Source organism: Cebidichthys violaceus, unplaced genomic scaffold (genome assembly GCF_023349555.1).
Source record: "Cebidichthys violaceus isolate CVI_PGR_0920_01 unplaced genomic scaffold, fCebVio1.0.p SCAF_9, whole genome shotgun sequence".
NCBI lineage: Eukaryota > Metazoa > Chordata > Actinopteri > Perciformes > Stichaeidae > Cebidichthys > Cebidichthys violaceus.
Genome location: NW_027176975.1, coordinates 173284 through 187500, shown reverse-complemented (window position 1 = coordinate 187500; position 14217 = coordinate 173284). Strand labels below are relative to the sequence as shown.

General features: G+C 44.8%; 1 protein-coding gene across 2 annotated transcripts in view; it reads right to left on the bottom strand.

Moving 5' to 3' along the window:
- LOC137867071 (fibrinogen C domain-containing protein 1-like) overlaps positions 1–5841 on the bottom strand; it is a 10851-nt gene extending 5010 nt beyond the window's left edge. Inside the window, exons 1-5 of one of the 2 annotated variants that reach the window (XM_068703494.1) lie at positions 5729–5814; positions 3608–3686; positions 2149–2264; positions 1702–2071; positions 865–997 (exon numbers count right to left, since the gene is read on the bottom strand). In XM_068703494.1, the coding sequence (XP_068559595.1) occupies positions 865–997; positions 1702–2071; positions 2149–2264; positions 3608–3685 (697 nt within the window). In that variant the 5' untranslated portion in view covers position 3686; positions 5729–5814. Of the gene's footprint in view, positions 1–864; positions 998–1701; positions 2265–3607; positions 3687–5728 lie in introns of both variants that reach the window. The other variant, XM_068703493.1, reaches the window with a different exon arrangement.
- Positions 5842–14217: the final 8376 nt, after the last annotated feature.

Sequence of the window (14217 nt, the reverse complement as noted above, 5' to 3'; positions counted from 1 at the left end):
TGAACTGCTAGTGTAAAGAATACTGCTGTTAAAAATAACCGTATCTACTTGTACTTTTGTTCAAATAGCAGTACTTTTAAAATAAAAATGCGCAATACACAAATTTTGAGTTCATTATTGAATTTTGCGCATAACATGTAACATTAACATGTATTAATATGTAAAATTGCGTATAAATGTAAATAACGTGTCATAATGTGTCATAACATGTATTAATGCATAATAACGTGTATTAACGGCACGTTAAATGCCAGTGCTGCCCTTTGTCACCGGTCCTGTTCGTGGCTGTCATGGACAGGATATCTTTCTGACCCTCACCTGTGGTCCCGAACTCTGGGTCGTGACCAAAAGGACGAGGTTGCGGCTACAAGCGGCCAAAATGAGTTTCCTCCGTAGGGAGGCAGGGCTCAGCCTCAGAGACAGGGTGAGGAGCTCGGACATCAGGAGGGAACTTGGAGTTCAGCCGCTACTCCTTCACGTCGAAAGGAGTCAGCTGAGCCGGTTCGGGTATCTAATCAGGAGGCCTCCTGGGAGCCTCCCACTGGAGGTTTTCAGGGCACGCCCAACTGGGAGGAGACCCCGGGGAAGACCCAGAACACGCTGGAGGGATTACATCTCCCAGCTTGCCTGGGAACGCCTCGGGATCCCCCAGTATGAGCTGGAACATGTTGCGGGGGAGAGGGAAGTCTGGGTCAGCCTGCTTGGCCTGCTGCCACCGCGACCAGACCCCAGATAAGCGGTAGAAAATGGATGGATGGATGGAACGTGTAATAACGTGTAATAACATGTAATAACGTTTATTTATTCCTAAAAACGCGGATTAACGCAGATTAACGCGGATTAACGTGTAATAACGTGAGTTACCTCTGTTGGTGGAGTCCTTCTGCAGGTCACTGTTGAGTCTTCTCAGACTCTCTGTCTCCCTCTGGAGGCTCACCAGAGAATCACTGAAACCTGCAACCAGCTTTGACACACCTGAGTGACTGTCAGACAACACCTGGGAGATATATAATATTATTTCATTAAATTCATAGATTGTGGGTTTTACCATGTTTTTAGTTGTTTATGCTATTTCGATTTTGTTTTCTAGTTTTGTTGTCATTTCTTTTCTTGAACTTTCTGTTTTTAACCTTTAAATATATGTATGTATATATGTATATTTGTATATGTATATATGTATAGTTTTATATATGTATGTATATATGTATAGTTTTATATATGTATGTATGTATATATGTATAGTTTTATATATGTATGTATGTATGTATATATGTATAGTTTTATATATGTATGTATGTATGTATATATATATGTATATTTTTATATATGTATAGTTTTATATATGTATAGTTTTATATATGTATGTATGTATATATGTATAGTTTTATATATGTATATTTTTATATATGTATGTATGTATATATGTATAGTTTTATATATGTATGTATGTATATATGTATAGTTTTATATATGTATATATGTACATGAAATAGGGTAAAATATAAATCACCAGTTGATTTCTTTTTGAATGATGTTTAAATGTGAAGATGAATCATTTTCTAAAGCTAACGTTTGATGTTCAGAAGCAAACAGTCAAAATAAATCACTAAATGTGTATTTAGTTTTATTTCTGTCTGAAAGTATAGATGTTAGTTTAGGTTATTCTGTATGTTGTTGTATTTGTTATTATTTTATAATTACCTGTATGATCCGACTCTGCTCGCTCTGCAGCCCGTCCAGTCGCTGGTCCAGAACACCTTGACCTTTTTTCAGCAAATCAGATTCCAGCCTCAGATTGTGGGCGTGGCCTGATAACACCTTCAGCTCCTCAGCCAGCTTGTGGTCCAATCCCGTGTCCTGCCAGTCTTCTGCCTTGTGATTGGACAGCGCTCTGAGCAGAGACGTCTGCAGAGCCTCCCAGCGCAGGAAACTCTCACTGTAGTCCGGACAGTTGGGGTCCAGGAAGATGCTGATTGGCTCTCCGTCTGTGACCCGGGAGACCGACACCAGAGCGCCAGACTCTTTGTGATTGGTCGAGATCACAGGTGAAGAGGGGGAGGAGACTCGGCCCCTGTTACCATGACAACAGGTAGATAGGTAGTTCAGATGGACAGTCAGACAGACAGACAGACAGACAGGTGTGTTTACCTGTTGATGAAGGGCAGAGGATACTGGATCAGATACAGGATGATGACTGTTGCTGTGACGACGACTGCTATGACGACCAGCGTGACGACAGACCAGAACAGGAAGCTGCAGCATCTCTGAACACACACACACACACACACACACACACACACACACACACACACACACACACACAGATACGCACACACAGATACGCACACACACACACACACACACACACACACACACACACACACACACACACACACACACACACGCACACACACAGACGCACACAGACACACACACACACAGACACACACAGACACACACACAGACGCACACAGACACAGACACACACAGACACGCACACACACACACAGACACAGACACACACAGACACAGACACACACACACACACACACACACACACCGACACAGACACACACACACACACACACACACACACAGGTTTTTAAGATGTGGTTCAGAACTGAAGTTTTAAACCTTTATCTTCATCACCAGGATGTGAGGAGGTCACATTGTCTCTACTGATGTTAGCATGCTAACAGCTAGCCACGGCCCGTTCTGTCCTGTAGTACCAGTTGTGACCTGGAGAGGCAATAGTGAGTCACTGTGGTCTCCAGTCTGTCCTCAGGAGAGTCCAACAAGCCCTTAAACTCGTCCTCTCCACCACGGGGAGACTACGTCACCGGGGGGAGAGCGGACTTTAAGTTAGTACTTGAACACATTCAGCCCCAGAACCCAGAACCTTGGGTTCTGACCTCGGGGGTTCTGACCTCGGGGGTCTGATCTCGGGGGTCTGATCTCAGAGTTCTGATCTCGGGGGTCTGATCTCCCGCTGTGAGTCCTTGTTCTGGTTTGTTCTGGCTCAAGGACCAGAGTTAAATATAAATCGGGTTCGGATTTGTGCGTCTCTGGATAATTGAACCAGCTGGTCTGGATTGTGTCTAAGTGGACCTGATGAGGTCACGCTGGTCTTCCTGCTAGACTCAAAGTGATGAGCTCAGGTTTCACACATTGATCCTTTAAAGCGGCTTGCAGACGAACATCAAGGAACCACAACATTAATCTGAACATGGTCGAAATGTATGGGGGTTGTTGTGGGGGAGGTTGTGGGGGTGTAGTGGTCTAATGGGGGAGGTTATGGGGGTGTAGTGGGGTAACATGTCTCCTGCAGTGTAAATCTTGTCTCTGTGAGTTTAATCTGAAGATCCTCAGAAGATCTCAGTGAAGGCGACAGCTGCTGCAGATTAGAGACTCGAGATTAACAGGATTTAACTCACTGTAGGTCTGTTACTGTCCTGTCTGTCTCACCGTCTATCTGTCTGTCTGTCTCACCGCCTATCTGTCTGTCTTGTTACCTGAGGGGTGATGGTGGATGATAGGGGACTATGAGCTCATAGTGGGCGTGGTCTAATATGCTAGCTAACAGGCTAATGGCTAATGTAGCAGCTACCTTGTGTTTGTTTGGTTGTTTGCTGCCGAGTTCTGAGCTGCTGTTGTTCATGATGGTCCACCTGTCGTTCAGCATCATCCTGAAACACAAACACACCTCAGTGAGTCCACCTGCAGGAGTCTGAGGACACTGCTACTGCAAAGACTCATGGGAGCTGTAGTTTTATCTCTGTTGTCTAATCATTCATTTAAACACTGTGAATATTCATCTGTAGTCCTGAACCTCTAAATTGTCTGATCACTGAATGACTGATTTCACACAAAACCTGATGAAGGATCCTTAAAACCTCCTCAAGGAAACCTTATGATGCACCATTTTGTAGACCTTTAGAACCTCCGACATTACACCAAAAACTCTGTAGATTTACAACCTATTTATGCATCTCTGGAACCATTTAAACAACCTAGAACCCTATCTGTGACATTTAGGACAGACCAATAAATGCTTGTTTAAATACTTGTTGTTAAAGACTAACCAATACATACTTGTTGTTAAAGACTAACCATTAAATACTTTTTGTTAAAGACTAACCAATAAATACTTTTTGTCAAAGACTAACCAATACATACTTGTTGTTAAAGACTAACTAATAAATACTTTTTGTTAAAGACTCACCAATGAATATTTTTTGTAAAAGACTAAGCAATAAATACTTGTTGAGACTAACCAATAAAAACTTGTTAAAGACTAACCAATAAATATTGTTGTTAAAGACTAACTAATAAATAATTGTTGTTAAAGACAAACCAATAAATAATTGTTGTTAAAGACTAACCAATAAATAATTGTTGTCAAAGACTAACCAATAAATATTGTTGTTAAAGACTAACTAATAAATAATTGTTGTTAAAGACTAACCAATAAATATTGTTGTTAAAGACTAACTAATAAATAATTGTTGTTAAAGACTAATCAATAAATAATTGTTGTTAAAGACTAACCAATAAATATTTTTTGTTAAAGACTAACCAATAAATAATTGTTGTTAAAGACTAACCATTAAAAACTTGTTGTTAAAGACTAACCAATACATACTTATTGTTAAAGACTAACCAATTAATACTTTTTGTTAAAGACAAACCAATAAATACTTGTTGTTAAAGACTAACCAATAGATACTTTTTGTTAAAGACTGGCCAGTAAAGAACAAGTCCTTACTGACGTATTAAATACGTCAGTAAGGACTTGTTATAAAACACGTGTCAGTAAAGTCCTGTTGTTAAAGACGTGTCAGAAAAGACTTGTTTTAAAACACATGTCAGTAAGGACTTGTTATAAAACACGTGTCAGTAAAGGCTTGTGGTTAAAGACGTGTCAGAAAAGGCTTGTTGTTAAAGACGTGTCAGAAAAGACTTGTTTTAAAACACGTGTCAGTAAAGTCTTGTTGTTAAAGACGTGTCAGAAAAGGCATGTTGTTAAAGATGTGTCAAAAAAGACTTATTAAAGACTTGTTATAAAACGTGTCAGTAAAGACTTGTTATAAAACGTGTCAGCTCGTTGAAGCTGATCTGAGTCTCTGAGCGTCTGTCAGATTCAATTTAATTTGACCGATTCCTCAAAGTGTCTTTAAACGCCTCATAGTTTAACCTGATCACTTATCTTTTGTTACAATAATATAAATTGTTTTCTGTCTGATGATATTTATGTTTCAAACATAAGATGTGAGAACACAGATTATAGATTATAGATCACATTCATGCTTCACATGTCTGTTATCTGATAAACACGATCATGTTAATAGATACTGTAAAATAAATAAATAATGTCAGCTTGTTATAATTAGTTAACTTTTAACAATCTGTTCAATTAATGTTTCATTGATATATTTACAAGTTATCTGTTGAAAATCTGAAATACTGAGTAAAGTTAATTTTTGACTTCAGAGGATTTCAACATAAGGTCCCTTTAGTGGTTGTTCTGGAGCTTTCAATCATGTCAGGAGATTATTTTATCATTCTGCTCTTTAAATCCAACAGGAAGAACATTTCTATCATTAATACTTAATACTAATTAATACTTATTTCTATAAGTATTACTGAAAGGTTTTTATGAATAAAACAAATTTAGTAATGAATATATTAACACTTATTGATCACTGATATAAATAATCAATAGCGTTACCTCACTGTCTCCAGAGTCCAGAAGATGATAATGTAAAGAGACTTTATTTATTCCTTTAAAGACCGTCACGGCAACAGGGACCATCTGCTGTGCAGCCGGGCCAGAGACACCGACTTATCCTAAGAGAGAGAGAGAGAGAGAGAGAGAGAGAGAGAGAGAGAGAGAGAGAGAGAGAGAGAGAGAGAGAGAGAGAGAGAGAGACAGAGAGAGAGAGAGAGAGAGAGAGATTTTTTTTGATTTTTACAAAAACACTTTATTTACATATTGTTTAAATTTTTACAGTCACAAGACGTCTCAAATGTAAATAAATACAAAAAATAAATTAAAAAACTGTTTTCTTTTGTTTTTAAAATACATCAGTCAAGTAAAAAGTGTGAAAAGGACAGCTGGTCGTTAAGAACCTCGCACAGTGTGTTTTTAAAACACCAACGCTCTTTAAAAGACTCGAGATCGGAGACCTGTCGATAAAATCCGAACTCAAGCCGGAGTCTTGACCGGAGGTTCGTCTTCCACACTGCCGCCGCTTCCTGCCCCACCCCCTGCTCCACCTTCCTCTTTCTGCTGGTGTAAATGGCCAGTTTGGCTTGGGCTGAGAGGAAGTTGAGGAGCTGCCACTTGATTTTAAAATTTTTGTTGTAGCCAGCTCCCAAGATAAAAATCCTCTCAGTAAAAACAACGTTAAAACGTGTAAAAACCGATGTTAAAAGAGAGAAGAGACCGGTGAGTCTCTTGCACTCAGTAAAAACGTGGTAAATTGTCTCACGTACTCCGCAAAATGGACACCCGCTAAGAACAGTTGGATTAATAACAGAAATAAAAGCGTTGGAAGCGACGGCACCGTGCAAGATTCTCCACTGGAGGTCGCCTGTCCGTTTTTTGAGGGGGGCTTTGTATAAAATCCTCCACTGTGGGCCGGGTCCGTCCTGTCCCCATCTCTTGGTCCACACAGTGGGAGGTCTGCCGCTCAGTCCGGCCTGGTGGATGCACTTCACGCAGTTGCGGTACAGAGTCTCTTTGTCCGCTTTTGTTATTGTTAGTTTTTCTGCGTGGATGACTCTCAGAAGGGGGCCGGTCTTTTCTCCCAGCCCTGGGCTCAGGATGATGTCCGGGTAGGGGTCTGCAGCGTCCGGGCTGGTCCTGGTCCGGTCACCCATCAGGAGGTCTTTCTCTTTCTTTGATAGCCTGCTGGACCAGAGCTCCAGGATCCTCCTTGCCACCCGGAGAGACTGCAGCCCCAGCAGAGAACCCAGGGCCTGGGTGTCGGTCAGTGCCGGCCCCGCTGCATCCACCAGCTGCTGCAGGGTCAAGGTTCCAGACTGGATCAGCGCTGCCGTCAGGCCGTGGGTGGTGTGGTTGCTGACGTCCAGCCTGGCTCCATTGACCAGTGGTTCTCTCAACAACCAGCGCAGAGAGTTGGCTTTCGGGCACCTTTTTTGGTTAAAAAGGGCCCATGACTTAAAGACGCCCTGGTAAAAAGGAGGCAACATAGTTAGTTTTAAAAATTTAGGATCAGTTAAAAACAGAGCATCATCCAACCCCAGGTTATTGGCACGCCTCAGGATGCTGCTGGCCACATCTCTCCACACCAGATCTGCCGGGCCTGTGAGGTACCTTTGAATAAACTGTAGTCTAAAAGTGGCAGTCCGGCTGGCCAGGTGGACAAGGCCCTGTCCCCCCTCCTCCCTGGCTAAAAACAGCACCCCCTGTGGCACCCAGTGTAGACCCCCCCAGAGGAAGTCCACCATCTTCCTCTGGATTTCCGCAAGTAATCCTAAGGGGGGGTCCACACAGGCTAACCGGTGCCACAACTGGGATGCTACCAAGTTGTTTAAAACCAGCACTCTCCCTCTAAGCGACATCTGGGGGAGCAGCCATTTCCATTTTTTAAGTTTTTCTTCGACCTTTTCTGTGACGGTCTCCCAGTTCTTCTTCACTATATGGTCTGCTCCCAAAAACACCCCTAGGTACTTTAGACCTCCTCTCTTCCATTCCAGGTTTTGGGGGAGAACTGGGAGACCGCCGCGCCACTCACCGACAGCGAGGGCCTCACTCTTCCCCCAGTTGACCCTCGCTGCCGATGCCGAGCTAAAATCCTGTTAATTAGTGTGTGGACAGATTTTCTTTTTGCAGAGTATTTTGGACCATAGATAAAAAGACATAAAGAAAAGTGTTCTCCTAAGCCCTGGAACCACGCCTGCAGGCGATTGAAAAGTCTCACCAGTCTGGAGCACTCAACAAAAAGATGGAAAATGGTTTCTGTCTGCAAGCAAAAAGGACAGCTGTCTCCTGAGCCAGGATTGAGGTGCACCAGATATCTGTTTGTAGCTATGGCCCCATGCACAATCCTCCACTGGAGGTCTCCTGTCCGTTTGTCTACAGGGGGTTTGTACAGGGACCGCCAACAGCCTCTAGGGGAGGATCCCCTGCCAAAAAAACCGGTCCACCTCGATACCCTAACTCCTGCCAGAGAGCGCAAGTTAGAGACCTTCACACTAACCTGATACGCTGCTTTCCTCCCCAGAGTCTCAAAGTCCCCCAACTGTGGTGTCTTTAGGGACAGCAAGGTGTCCTCCTCATCCTTCCACAGTCCCAAAGTAGGATAGACAGTTAGGGGTGGGAAGACATACTCACATTCATCGTCCCATTGGTCAGATATTGTGCGGTCTCTAACAAACACTCTGAGGACTTCTGGCAGAGAAGCACAGACCTCCTCCACCAGCCTGAGCAGCAGCCTGCTGGACCGGATGTTGATCAGCTCTGCTAGATGAGAGATGGAGGTCTTCATCAGGTGACCCAGCTTCACACAGCCGGCCTCTCTCAGTCTGGATCTCAGGCTGACGGACGTCAGGACCTGGGACGTGATATAGCTGTTTCCAAACAGCGGCTCCTCAAAGAGCCACATCCCTGGTGTCGGCGCAGCTCTCCGCTGGACTGTAAAAACCTGCCACGCTTGTAAGACGGACTGGTAGAATGGTGTCAGACCAGTTAAATCCACTGACTGGGGCTGAAGCAGGAACAGGTGTTTGTCATAACCTAAGCGTCCAGCCCTCCTCAGCAGCACACAGGCAGTATCAGTCCATGGCAGACCAAAGCTGTACAGCAGTCTCTGAGCTGTCTGCAGTCTGAAGGTTGTGATGCGTGATGCGATGTCCACCAGGCCCTGTCCTCCCTCTTGGACCGGCAGGTACAGCACCGCAGCTCTCAGCCAGTGAAGCCCCGACCAGAAGAAGTCCACAACTGCCCTCTGGATCTCTTCAATCAGGCCCTGTGGTGGAGGAAGGACTACCAGTCTGTGCCAAAGGGTTGAGGCAACCAAGTTATTGACAATTAGGACCCTCCCCCTGTAAGAGAGCTGAGGTAGCAGCCATTTCCATTTAGACAATCTGGTACATACTCTCTCCATAGCACCCTCCCAGTTCTGTCTTTGAAACTCCTCTGTTCCCAAAAAAACACCCAAAACCTTCAAGCCATGCCTTCCCCATCTGATGTTTCCTGGTAGCTTTGGTGTTTCTTGGTCTAACCACTGCCCAACCTGCAAAGCTTCACTTTTTTCCCAGTTTACCTTTGCTGAAGATGCCCTCTCAAACAAAACCAAACTGCTACCTAGGAACTGGATATCCCTCTGGTCTTTGACGAACACATAAATATCATCAGCATATGCTGACACCACCAACGAGGGCCGCTGAGGCAGCCCAGGTAACATGAGTCCTGATAGACGGGATCTTAACCTGTTCAGAAGAGGCTCAATGGCAATGGAATATAGCTGTCCAGAGATAGGACATCCCTGTCTGATGCCTCTCTGGACTTGAACTGGACAGCTCAGCGCGCCCCCCACCTTCACCAGACAAGTAGCTTCCTTGTACATCAAACCTAACAGTGACACAAACCCTTCACCAAAACCAAATGCTCTTAAAGTGGAAACAAGAAAACCATGATCAACCCTATCAAAAGCCTTCTCCTGATCTAATGATATAACATCAACATCAATATTGTACAGTTTACAAAGATCCAACAAGTCTCTCATGAGAAAAATGTTATCCATGATGGATCTGTCCGGTACACAGTAAGACTGGTCTCTGTGGATTATAGTCTCTAGAAAGTTCTTAAGCCGGTTGGCGAGCACCTTGGAAAGAAGTTTATAGTCTGTGCATAACAACGCCACCGGTCTCCAGTTCTTCAGTAAGGACAAATCTCCTTTTTTGGGTAACAGTGACAGTACTGCATGCCGACATGATGTCGGTAACAGGCCTGTCTGCGAACACTCCTGTAGCACCTCCCACAGGTCGGCCCCCAAACACTTCCAGAAGTGTTTATAGAAATCCGCAGGCAGTCCGTCCAGTCCAGGAGCTTTACCAGCAGCCATCTGACCCACAGCAGCAGTCAGCTCCTCCAGGGAGATGCTGGCGTCCAGAACAGCTCTGTCCTCGGGGCCCAGCTGAGGAAGGTCCTGAAGCAGCTCGTCAACACTCTCTCTGTAGTTGTCCTCCTTCCTGAACAGAGCACTGTAGAAACTTACGGCATGTTGTCTCATTTCAATCGGGTCAGTCGTCATCTTACCGTCTGGGAGGCGAAGACACACCATTTGTTTGGTCCGAGAGACAGACCTCTCCAGATTGAAGAAGTAGGAGGTCGGAGCATCCATGTCCCTAATACTGGTGAACCTCGACCTGACCAAAGCTCCTTTAGCTTGTTCTCGTAGAAAAGAACCGAGTTGTTGTTTCTTCTGTTGAAGCCTGTGAGTGTCTGTGCTGTTGTGAGTGAGCAGACTGTGCTCCAAGTCCCTGATTTCATTTTCTAGATCTTCAATGACCCTTTTTATTTTTACTGTGGAGTGACTTGTGTATTGCTGAACAAAGACTCGTATATGTGCCTTTCCAACGTCCCACCACTGACTCAGGGACTCAAAGTCGCTTTTCTTTTGTCTCCAAATCCCCCAGAAAACCTCAAACATTTCACAGAAATCACTGTCCTGAAGCAGCTTGCTGTTAAAGTGCCAGTAAGAGCTGCATTTGGTGGTTGGTGAGGTGTGCACATCTAAGGTGACTAGGTGATGGTCAGTGAATCCTACTGGGTAAATGTGACTGTTCAATAACCGGTTGCTGAAACTATGAGATATGTAGACCCTGTCTAGCCTGGCTGCCCTGATGCTCCCATCCAACACCTTCACCCATGTGTACTGTCTAACCTGGGGATGTTTGACCCTCCATACATCCACCACACCTGACTCTGCAATGACCTGTGATAAGGTGGCAGATGACTGTAGGTGAGGTTCCTCTCCTGTTCTATCCAATAAGGAATTTATGGTGCAATTCCAGTCCCCTCCCATCACTACACACTCGTTCTGGTCACACTGCTGCAGGACATCTTTAAGTGTTTTGAAGATGTCCGTTCTGTGTGAGCCCTGGTTTGGAGCATAGAAGCCCTGGTTTGGAGCATAGATGTTAATAAAAACAAAAGTAATGTTTTGTATTGATGCTCTGACCACTAGAGCCCTGCCTGTCACTATCTCTGTAGAGGAGATGATGTCAACATTCAGCCCAGGTGCGAACAGAACAGCTACACCTGCAGACAGGTTGGTCCCATGAGACAGGACATACTGGCCCTTCCACCACAAACCCCAGTCTATCTCATTGTGTTGGTCACTGTGTGTTTCCTGCAGGAAAACGATGTCTAGTCGTTTCTGTGTGATCATGTCTGTAATGGCCGCTCTCTTCTGTCGGTCCCTCCCACCGTTAATATTCAAAGAGCCAACCCCCACCATTGGATAATGCAAAAGAGCGGTGATGTAGACAACTAGAATAAACAGTAACATAAAGATTAAGTGCAGCACATCCATGACAGACTCACTTAGAGGTTCTTAACCTTTTGGAACCTTTATTCTTCTTCATTAGCTTTCTGAGACTCGTCATGTGTTTCTTAAGACGGAAACGTTTCTTTTCATCTAACGCCTCCAAACCAACCACTTTCTGTAATGTCAAAACACTTTTTATAAACTTGTCTGCGTCTGGAAAATACTCTAAAATGTTTACAGATTTCCCAAACGTTTCATCTAGGAATGCATTGATTTCGTTCAGCCTGTACATATCTTCGATTATAAACTGTGAGTCTGTGACAGAGAGACCATCAGAGTCAGAGTCGTACTCCATCTCCTCCTCCACAACACGAGCCTTCCCACTCTCCTCTGGACCAGCAGCCTGACTTTGGTCAGCTTCAGCTGTCAGCTCTTTACTGCTGCCTGCTCCACTTTCCCTGATTCCTTCGTCTGCTCCTGCTGTCAGTGCTTCCTCTGCTACTTTCCTTCCCTCTGTTGTGAGACTCAGAACTGCTGAGTTCTCATCAATAATTGTTTCTCCGCATGAATCAGCTCTCTGTTCCCCGACCTGACTGTCTGTCTGCCCGCTGTGTTCCTCCTCGGTCGGCGGATCATCGCCCCCCCCAGGAGCAGCGATCTCCGCCGGCTCGTCATTCAGCGGAGCCCCGGTGTGATCAAGCTCCTCCGCCGGTACGGCCCCCGGCTCGGGGCGCCCTTCGGCCGGCCTGTGAGGACAAGCGGTCCGCTTGTGCCCCACATCCCCACACTCAAAGCACCTGATGCTACCTGTGCTAGCGTACAGCATGTAGTGTCCCTCCCCGTGTTTCACCCTAAAAGAGACCTCCAGCGTCTGAGAAGGACCGGTAAGGAACATGAACACCTGTCTCCTGAAGGACTGGACATGTTTCAGTTTATCGTCTTTACAGCCCAGACCCACAGTTCTGAAGCTGCTCGCCAGCTTCCCGAAGCGCTGCAGCTCCCGCTCCAACACCTGGTTGGAGATGAACGGGGGAACACCGGAGACGGTGACCCGGGTGGAGGGCACTGCGAGCGGGGAAACCTGCAGATACGCGCCGTTCAGCGTGACGCCGCTCGATATTAATTCCGTCACAAAACGCTCCTCTTTTAGAAACACCACCACACCTCTGTTCATCCTGGAGGCATAGCTCAGGTTAACGTGTCCCACACGGTCCCCCACAGCCAGGAGAACCGCCTCTACCGGGACACACGGGTCGGGCTGAACCCGAACTCCATGTCTCAGCGACAGGGACGGCGTCTCAGAGGACGCCATCCCCGACAAGAAACACGGTTTTCTGTCCGCCAAAATACCACTGATCACACAAAAATATCACCACAAGTCAGTCACACAGTGAACTATGGATGAAAAAAAGATGAAACGTTTGAAAAAAATCACCAAACATTTAGCAACGCTCACCACGCTCTCTACCACCACGCTCTCCACCAGAGAGAGAGAGAGAGACAGAGAGGCAGACAGAGAGAAAGAGAGACAGAGAGAAAGAGAGACAGAGAGAGAGAGAGACAGAGAGACAGACAGACAGGAGGCGTGATGCTGTGATAATCATCATGTTAACTGATGTTGTACTTGTACTTCATTGATGTTGTACTTGTACTTCATTGATCTTACAGCTTTACGTACTATACAAATATGTACACACAAAATATTACAAGAGTCATATATGATGTTTATTTATTAATTAAACACCCAACAGCAACCTTTAGTTTATGTTTAGAGGGTCCACTTTAAAGACATGCCCACTTAATGGTGTTTAACAACAACAACCCTTTAAAGACACGCCCACTTTATGTTTACCAACAACCCTTTAAAGACACTATTACTATTATCACTATTATCATTGCTTGATGCTGTTGATCGCTGTCGATCACCTTTGTACAACAGGGATCAAGAGAAACTGTTTTGAACGTTTGTCAATGTGTATTATTCAACAGTTTGTTGCAGTTTGTTGCCCGCAAATAAAATGACAAAACTCAGCAACTGGATCCGTGATTCATTTACTGCCAGCACGTCCTCAGGTTGGTCTCCCCTACTCAGCCTCTCGGTGACTCATTTTCAGTTGCCGATAGTCACCTACAATAATGTTTGCAGTATTAGTTATTTTAATGAAACATAGTATTTTGTCATTGCAGTATTAGTTATTTTACTGAAACATAGTATTTTTTCAGTGTAGTATTAGTTCTTTTACAGTAACATAGTATTTTTTCAGTGTAGTATTAGTTCTTTTACAGTAACATAGTATTTTGTCAGTGTAGTATTAGTACTCCAGGTCCAGACCTGCAGCTCAGGTTACCAGTCTCTCTGTGGTGGTCCTGGTCTGGTCCTGGTCTGAACTGGTCTGGTCTGGTCTGGTCTCCAGACACCCAGGACCCTGAACAGGATTAGTGGGACAAAGGACGGATGGTTTTGGTACTTTTACTGCATTGATCTGAATATGTGATCAATAATCAGAGGAATAAACAACAAAAACAACAACAACAACATAAAGACGAGAGGAGAACAGGAAGTGTGAGAGAAACCTTCAGGTCTCTGAGTGGAGTTTGGTTTGTTAGTTGCCATGGTTCGTTGCCAACAGGCTGCCCCCCCCCCCCCCCATCCCCTCTGTTAATGACAAACACATGTGGACCCCCCCCCCCTCACAGG